General features: G+C 40.9%; 1 protein-coding gene across 1 annotated transcript in view; it reads right to left on the bottom strand.

Annotated features, from left to right (window-relative positions):
* The window catches only part of LOC106871109 (uncharacterized), a 29639-nt gene extending 20153 nt beyond the window's left edge, over positions 1 to 9486 (bottom strand). The window contains exons 1-3 of the mRNA XM_014917412.2: positions 9077 to 9486; positions 4852 to 4971; positions 3264 to 3356 (exon numbers count right to left, since the gene is read on the bottom strand). Coding sequence (XP_014772898.1) covers positions 3264 to 3356; positions 4852 to 4927 — 169 coding nt within the window. The 5' untranslated portion in view covers positions 4928 to 4971; positions 9077 to 9486. The remainder of the gene's footprint in view (positions 1 to 3263; positions 3357 to 4851; positions 4972 to 9076) is intronic.
* Positions 9487 to 9492: the final 6 nt, after the last annotated feature.

The following is a 9492-nucleotide window of genomic DNA, read 5'->3' on the forward strand; positions in this document are numbered from 1 at the left end:
GGGTCGACATACGGCAGGCTCTCTTCCTCCCATTCATTCTCTTTATTAAGCAATCTATCATAGTGGCATCTCCAGACCTCTTTCTTTGCATCCTCATTTAGTGCAAGCATACCATCATCCATGCGAACACATTTCTCTCCTACAACATCACTATTCTCTCTCCTACACTGTCTTGCAACACAAAATACCTCGAGTCTTTGGTCCTCACGGCGCAGAACATTGGCAAATCTTTTCTTATCTGCTTCCCCTCTGGCTAAATAAACCTGTCACCTAGCCTCCCTTTTGAAAATAAATTATCATCTTATTTGTATCTCACAATACATTTCAACACTTCTAAAACAAACATTAGTTTGTTCACATTTATTGTAATTTGAATATTCTAGATTTCTTGAAGTGAAAACGAGGATGTAAGTAAAAGTCAAAACATGAAAATGAAGAGACTCCAATAGTCATATACATGAATGTGCACCATTGTCACTCTACTCAGTCTAGCTATCCCTATACATGAATGTGCACCATTGTCACTCTACTCAGTCTAGCCACCCCTATGTACCTCTCATCTCCATTTCTGTCCCACAGCTCTCTCTCTCTCTCTCTCCCTTCATTTTTACACCTTGCATATCATCTCCCTTACTTTCTGATCTATCCTCCATTCTCAGTTGCTTTTATCTCTCCCACCCCACCTACTCATCACACTGATATTTCTCATCAGCCACACCACCACCCTTCATCCTCTCTCACTTCATTCACATCTACCCACCCTCCCAACCATCCCTAACCCTAACCCTAACCATAACCCTCTCTTATTCTCCTCTCAGACTCCTATGAAACTACCCTCTCTCTCTCCTTCCGCCCCCATCCATTGACCATATCTTCTCTTATGCTCACCTTCCCGTGCCTTGAGAGTTCACTCTGGTATCTCATCATACCCTCTTTCTCTTCTTTCCAGCTGCTCCCACCCTTATATAAAGAAGGGTGCCCGTGTAGCTCTTGTATAGCAAGACACCTGTGCCTGTCCTCTATTATACTTTAGCCTCTCATCACCGAGCATAAAGCCACTTCCATGTCCTATACACATCCCCAATCAGACAAGGGGGCTTTTCCCTTTCCCTTCCTTAACTTCCAAGTGATTCGGTGACCCCACTAATGCTGGTGCCATCATAAAAGCACCCAGCAGACACCTTGTAAAGTGGTTGGCATTAGGAAATGAATCCAACTGTAGAAAACATGCCAAAGCTGACACTGGATCCTAATCCAGTCCTGCATCTAATCAGATCCTGTTAAACTGTTGAACTCATGCCAATATGGGAAACAGACACTCAATCAGTGGTTCCCACCTGGGGTCCATTTGACACTCAAGGGTTCCTATAAGGTTTTGCTGTTAAAATTTATGTGCAATAAATTGAGTGGTACATTCTCGTTCTTATTATCTTACAATGGCTTCCACACAACCTTTCTGTGTACGAAGTAAGTTATGAGATTTTTTACCTTTCTCACATACACATGTATTTGGTTTGCATACGCATGCCGATTAATCATTGTTACTTCTTGCCAACGCTTGTTTTATTTAAATAAAGTTTATAATGTTTCATTGTAAATGAACTGCCTCCTGGACATTCTTTATTCATGTTTATTTAAAAAGGGCATTGAAACGGATTCTCTCACGAACACTCTTCATACTTTAAAATCACAGAACACTCACTCGAAATCAGTAACTACACACACCGTGTTACGAGTGAACCCACATTACATTGGTGACATTCACTATTACTTTAGTAACATGCTATACTTCTACAATACACAAAAAATATTCTAACAGTTTTCCTTTTATACAATTCTTAATAATATTAAATTATAAAAATATGTGATTTCTTTAAAACACAGATTGGCTATGAGGGTCCATCTGAGTGGAACCACTGCATTAAATATTGGTAATGGTTTAATTAGGATGAAGTGTGGGTGATTAAGAAGTTCAATCTCACAGTGTGGAACTTGGATAAATGTCTTCTACCACAACTTCGGTAATATAATATAAAGAAAGAATGTCTGTATTGAACACCACATCTATTAAGATGTAAAATGTATGTCAACTTTTGCCCAGAAGAGATTTTTACCATCTAAATTTATAATGTAATTTTTAATTGTAAAATATTAATTGTAAAATATGAATGAAGGTAGATATTGAAACACACGTAGTCGTTATCAAATTGACTATTATTATGCAAATAAATTTGATTTTGTTGTGCTGAAACCCTCCATTTTCTTAGTATTATATTACTAAATTCTCTTCTCATATACTTAATAGATGAAAACATCTATAAATTAATCAATATAGAGATAAACCAGTGGATGCTTGGATGTAAGATGTACCTAGAAAGAGCAATTTCTTTTTATACAAAACTGTATATCTATTATATATATGCGTACTTCAGTGTGTATGTGTTTGTGTGCTCTTGCCTTGGTATTGTGCAATATGTGTAAACAAGTGCCACCATGATACAGGCAGTATTATTCATTTCCAATCTTCCCAGAGAAACATGTCTAGCCACGGGAAAATATCACATTTCTTGGAAGCAGTTGAAGTTTGGAAACAGGAAGGGAATCATTAGAAAATCTGCCTCAATGGCACTTTTACAAGTTGATGTTAGAAGCATAAGGTTCAAAGGGTCTCAGAAATAATTATGACAGAAGGCTTTCAGTTGAATATAACTATCTTTTACCTCTTACTTGTTTCAGTCATTAGACTGTGGCCATGCTGGAGCACTGCCTTAAGGAATTTCTAATTGGCTGAATTGACCCACTACTTCTTTCTTTTTTTTTTTAAAACATGGTGCTTATTCTATCAGTCTCTTTTGCCAAACTGCTAAGTTACAAGGATGTTAACACACCAGCACCAGTTATCAAGCAGTGATAGGGGACAAACACAAATACACAGGCATACACACACACACACATGCACACACATACAAACATAAGTGACAAAGCCTCTTTTAGCATCTATCTACCAAATCCACTCACAAAGCTTTAGTCAGCCTGAGGCTATAGCAAAAGACACCTGCCCAAAGTACCACACAGTGGGACTGAACCTGGAACCATGTGGTTGAGAATCAAGCTTCTTGCCACACACCCGCACCAGTGTTTATGAACACATCAGAATGAGATGCTTTGATTCACAGAACCGAAGGTGGCCTAAGTTTGTTTAGTACTGGAGAGGCTGACACAAGCCTTTATCAAAATTTAATCGTTAAATATTAAAAGATTACCATAATATGGTGGAATCATGTTATTTGAGCCAGTTGCTGGTGCTTGTGGTCCAAAAGGAACTGATGGCTGCATCACTGGTGGAGAATACGGTCCTGTAGAAATTAGAAGAATTATTTTGGTAAGTTGTCACTTTTCTTACTGATGGAAGACAAAAACTGTTTCAATTCATCATCATCATCATTTAACGTCCATTGTCCATGCTGGCATGGGTTGGACGGCTTGACTGGGCTGGCATTGGCTGCGACAATGATTTCACTTGCCTCAACATGTCTTCTCAAGCACAGCATATTGCCTGAAGGGTACTTTTAAATGGGCCAGTTATGCAGCACTGGCATTGGCCACGATATAATTTAGGGCTAAGAAGTGGAGAGGATCACAGGAGCATGAGGTGGAGAAGTGGTTCATAGGGCCCCTACAAACCACTCCTCTGCCTCCTGTCCATATGATCCTCTCCCCATCCTCTTGCTCCTATCCTCCCCCTCCTCCCCCTCCAACTCCTATGATCTTCTCCTCCCCCACTGTCCCTTTGATCCTCTCTTCTCCCTCTTACTCCTATGATCATCTCTTCCTCCTCCTATAATCGTCTCCCTCTCTCATGCTAATATGATCTTCCTCTCCTCCTCCTACAATACTCTCCCCCTCTCCTCCCCTTCATGCTACTATGATCCTCCTCTCCCCCTCCTGCTCCTATATTCCTCTTCTCCCCCACTCACCCTATGATCCTTTCCTTCTCCCTCTGCCCCTATGTTCCTCTTCTCCCCCACTCTCCCTATCATCCTCTCCTTTTCCTCCTGCATCTATGATCCTCTCCACTCCCTCCTCCCACTTCCTTTTCACTGCTCTTGTTGCATTCATCCCCTGGTCCTCCCGCCCCCATCTTTCTTTTCCTGTACTGAGCCTCTTTCTACAGTTTTCTCCTCCACTCTCATGACACCTCTCCTCTCTCTTTCTCATCCTCTTCCCACAACTCAGATTCCTCTTCACTCTCACATCTCTCACTGTATCTGCCCTACTCAACTCGATCCAGTCATCCTTAACCTTCCCTCTCTCACTCTATCTCTCTCTCTCTCTCTCTCTCTCTCTCTAACCATGACACTTCTTCCTCTTCCTAATATGATCCTTGTCTCTTCTGCTACTCTCTCCACCACCACCACCATGGAATAATTATGATTGAAAATCTTATATTGGTTATGAATGCTTTAAGATGAAATCTTTTGCATCATAAAACCCAAGGTGGTCTTAGGCAGTTTACTATGAAAAAACTTAAGTACAAGTCTTTATCTAGAATTATGAAAAAACCTTTAAGGATTCAAACTGGTCATATCCAGCCAAAATATTCCACCTGTTTTATGTTCAAACTGGCCAGATCTGGCTGCTCACACCTACCCTACAATGTCATTCTAAACAATCACATCATTGAATAAACAATCACACCACCATCATCGTTCAATGCCTATTTTCCAGTGCATAACTGGTACTTATTTAATCGACCCCGAAAGGATGAAAGGCAAAGTTGACTTCGGCGGAATTTGAAATAAGCTTTATATTAGAGAGAGTAATGTGATAGCAAAATGGTTAAAATATTACCTGGATTGTAATACGGTGGAAACACATTATTTTGGTAGGTAGCAGGTGTTGGCATTGAAGGAACCGGCGGATACATCGTTGGTGGAAATGCTTGTGGAAACGTTGATGGAGAATATGGTCCTGTGGAAATTAGAAGATTTATTATTGGTAAATCTAACGATTCTAAGGAAGAGCTTCAAGGGAACACAGCAGGGAAATGAAGAATCATTTCTGTGATGTGAAATTTAAGTAGAATTGTAACCAAAATGAGAAGATCTTTCAAATACTGACATGTTAATAGCCATTGATAAAATGGTCAAATCTGAAATAACCCAGATGTGACCACCCAATTGAACCCTCGCAGCACAGATTGAATTTTTATTGGTGATGGCTGTGTAGGCACAGGTATGGCTGTGTGGTAAAGGGTTCACTTCACAACCACATGGATTTGGGTTCAGTCCCACTACATAGCAACTTGAAAATGTACCTTCTGCTAGAGCCATGGGCTAACCAAAGCCTTGTGAATGGATTTGGTAGACGGAAACTGAAAGAAGCCCATCATGTGTGTGCGTGTGCGCCTTTGTGTTTGGGTTTGTCCCTCACCACTGAAGCATTGGTGGTGTGTTTACATCCCCATATCTTAACAGTTCAGACAAAGAGACCAATAGAATAAGCATGAGGCTTAAATCGATTTATTCAACTGAAAATTCTTCAAGGTGGTGCTCCAGCATGGCCACAGTCTAATGATGGAAACAAAAGATGAAAGGTAAAAGATTTAACACACAAATCATATGCAAATCAGTTCTCACAACCTCTTTCTATTGGCCAGTGAAAATAAAATATGCATAGGCACAGCATGGCCGTGTGGTAAAAAGATTGCTTCCCAACCACATGGCTCCGGATTCAGTCCCACCGCAGTGGGACTGAACCCAGATCCATGTGGTTGTGAAGCGAACCTTTTACCACACAGCCATACCTGTGCCTACACAGCCATATTCTTTATATTGTATCGAAATTTCATGCATTCATTTGTAAAATTAAGGAAATTATTAAAAATTGAAACCCATCAGTGACTTTTGGGACACCCTGTAAATATATTCACCTCTTATACCTCCTGACTTCAGCTCTATATTTCTGTCTGATAATGTCGCCTATACAGCTAAGAACTTTATAGGTACAAAATCAATGGTCACTCTCTGACCAGCCATAACAAAAAGACCTAAATTTATACATACATGATGGCCGTCCACTTGTGACCGAGGAAGACCATTGCCGACCTTCGGGAACATTATGCGCTCTAGGACTAACTTATATTTTGCCTTTGCGGCTCCGTTGGTGGCTAATGAGCCCTGCTCTTGACAAGCATACACGACTGCAAACATTGCAGACCAAGCTTTCCCCATTCACTACACGAGCTGTGTGCTTTCGCGCAGCTCGTGTAAGTTCTTCATGCTGGATATGTGCTCAAATATATATAGGGGGGAAAAAAAAAAAACGCACATATCGAGTAGAGGTCAGCAATGCCTATGCAGAGTTTTAGGTCCAATAAGGCTCGCTCAACACCTCATAGACCCTCTCCACTTTATTGACATTATCCAGAGACAAGCCGGAGCAAGATGTCTGGTGCCAATATGAATCACAGGCTCAAGGATGTGGGAGCGCCATGATCTCTAGCACAAACCAAAGATCCCCCAAAATGTCCAATACCATTCCCTGCATATCTGGTTTTATATCAGAGTGACCTTCTCCTAGAGACATGCTTCAACAAAAGCTGAGGGGCGCCTCACTCCCACTGGTCTTTCAGCACGCCGGACACCATCCCAGAATTTCTGTGTACCCGTGCTATTGCTAGATAGCCGTTGAGCCTGCACTTGGTCCATCCGAGCTTTCAACAGGTCTTGTTTTTAATCCTGCTGGGTTTCTAGCAACCCTCCTCACCAGGGTAGCCTGGTGGGGGTGCCAGTTCAGTCGCCAGCAACCCGACCAATGCATACATACATTCTTAGAGAAGAATAGCACTAGAAGAGGGAATCCTCCAAATCTTGATTGAACATTATGAGCCTGATAACAAAGAGATAATTCCTTTCTGTTCACTCCTGATTGAGACATTTAATGTATGAATATATTGATTTTGAGTTCTATCATGTAATAAGTTCTGTCAGATTTTATCATCAAGAGAACTGATGCTGTATTACTTGCTCTGATGCAGTAAAACAGCAACGAGGTAGTTACCCTAATTCCAGCGAAGCCGAACAAGAGCAATTTTATCAGCAACAACGAGACTTTTGGTCACTTTTAAGTTTTTCCTATTTGTGATAGTAACTTGGTATTCAACACTTTGCTCTCCACTTTGGAAAAAGATCAAACAGTTCCATTTTATTTCAACTGTCGCAAAGCAAGAATAAGGGAAATAACTCTTGAAGACTTTTCCAAGTTGAACCAGTATGTTCCCTTCGTGAAAAAACATTGCTGTTCCATTCGGTTTCATCCAACCATGCATAATAATAATAATAATAATAATAATAATAATAATAATAATAATAATAATAATAATCCTTTCTGCTAAAGGCACAAGGCCTGAAATTTGGGGGAGGGGGATGAGTCGATTACATCGACCCCAGTTCTCAACTGGTACTTATTTCATTGACCCCGAAAGAATGAAAGGCGAAGTCAACCTCAACAGAATTTGAACTCAGAACGTAAAGATGGACATAATAATAATAATAATAATAATAATAATAATAATCCTTTCTGTTATAGGCACAAAGCTTGAAATTTTTGGGGAGGGGACTAGTCGATTGCATTGACCCCAGGTTTTCACTGGTACTTGATTTATTGACACAGAATTTGAATTCAGAACGTAAAGACGGAAATAATAATAATAATAATAATAATAATAATGATAATAATGATAATCGTTTCTACCATAGGCACGAGGCCTTGATTGCAAACTTTAGGCAAGGTGACCAAATATTATTGTACTGGACAAGGGGGTAAAAAAGTGCATTATCAAAGATGTGGTTATATTTGTGGACATTAATGTAGGGGTCAAAGAAGAGGAGAAAATAGGAAATTACCAGGATCTGGTTAGAGAAATATGACAACTGAGGAGGGTTTCTACAAAAGTAACCTAAGATGTTATGGGTACCTTAGGGACCATCACCAAAGACGGTTTTCTTATCGTGATTGGTGTAACTACAATAAAGGCATTAATTCTGAAATGTACTCTATTGGGAAAAGCAAGGACTGTAAGAAAGATCCTCGATCTCTAAGGAAATTGGTTGTGATCCAGTATCAAGGACATTGATTCTGAATGTAAAACATTTGTGCACACCATGAATAATAACAATAATAATGATGATGATGATGAACTCAACCATGCTCAGGTGCATTAAAAGCTTGTTGGAAAAAGTTAAAAGTGAGGTGAAAAAGCAGACATAGAAGTCAAATAGAGAAAGACAGCAATGAAAGCTAAAAGTACATACACAGCACACAGCATAAGAGAATGTGAAATGTTTGGTTCAAATACATTTTAAGTTCTTCAAATAGTCATCATCATCATCATCATTATCATTGTTGTCGTTTGATGTCCATTTTCCCATGCTGGCATGGGTTGGACGGTTTGACTGAGGACTGGCAAACTGGGAGGCTGCACAGGTTCCAGTTTGATTTAGTAAGGTTTCTACAGCTGGACATCCTTCCTAATGCCAACCACTCCAAGAGTGTTGTGGGTATTCTTACATGCCACTGGCACGGGAGCCAGTCGACTACACTCGAATGCCACTGGCATTGACCACACTCGAATGGTGCATTTTATGTGCCACTGGCATGGGTGCTAGTCAGGTGGCACTGGCATCGGCCATGCTTGAATGGTGCTTTTAACGTGCCACCAGCACAGGTTCCCATCAGACGGCACTAGCATCGGCCATGCTTGACTGGTGCTTTTCATGTGCCACCAGCACAGGTGCCCATCAGGTGGCACTAGCATCGGCCATGCTTGACTGGTGCTTTTTATGTGCCATCAGCACAGGTGCCCATCAGGTAGCACTAGCATCAGCCAAGCTTGACTGGTGCTTTTTATGTGCCACCAACACAGGTGTCCATCAGGTGGCACTGGCATCGGCCACAGCTGGCAAAATTTGTAGCATATTAGTGAGTGGGAGTATGGTAGAATAGCAGTTTATCCAGTTAATTAAAAACAAGTCTTTGTCTAAAACATTGAAATAACAAGCTTTCAAAACATTACCTGGATCATAAAATGGTGGCACTGAATCTCTGTAAGGAGTAGATGGTGTCTGGAAAGGAAATGACGGAGCATTAACTGGTGGATAGTTTACTGGCGGAGAGCTGCCTGGTGGAAAGTCTATTGGTGGAAAGTTTCCTGGTGGAGAGTTTACTGGTGGAAAGTTCCTTGGTGGAAAGTTCCCTGGTGGAAAGTTTACTGGTGGAAAGTTTCCTGGTGGAGAGATTCCTGGTGGAAAGTCTACTGGTGGAAAGTTTCCTGGTGGAGAGTTTCCTGGTGGAAAGTTTACTGGTGGAAAGTTTACTGGTGGAAAGTTCCCTGGTGGAAAGTTTCCTGGTGGAAAGTTTCCTGGTGGAGAGTTTCCTGGTGGAAAGTTTACTGGTGGAAAGTTTACTGGTGGAAAGTTTCCTGGTGGAGAG

This window comes from Octopus bimaculoides, chromosome 1, assembly GCF_001194135.2.
Source record: "Octopus bimaculoides isolate UCB-OBI-ISO-001 chromosome 1, ASM119413v2, whole genome shotgun sequence".
NCBI classification, from domain to species: Eukaryota; Metazoa; Mollusca; class Cephalopoda; order Octopoda; family Octopodidae; genus Octopus; species Octopus bimaculoides.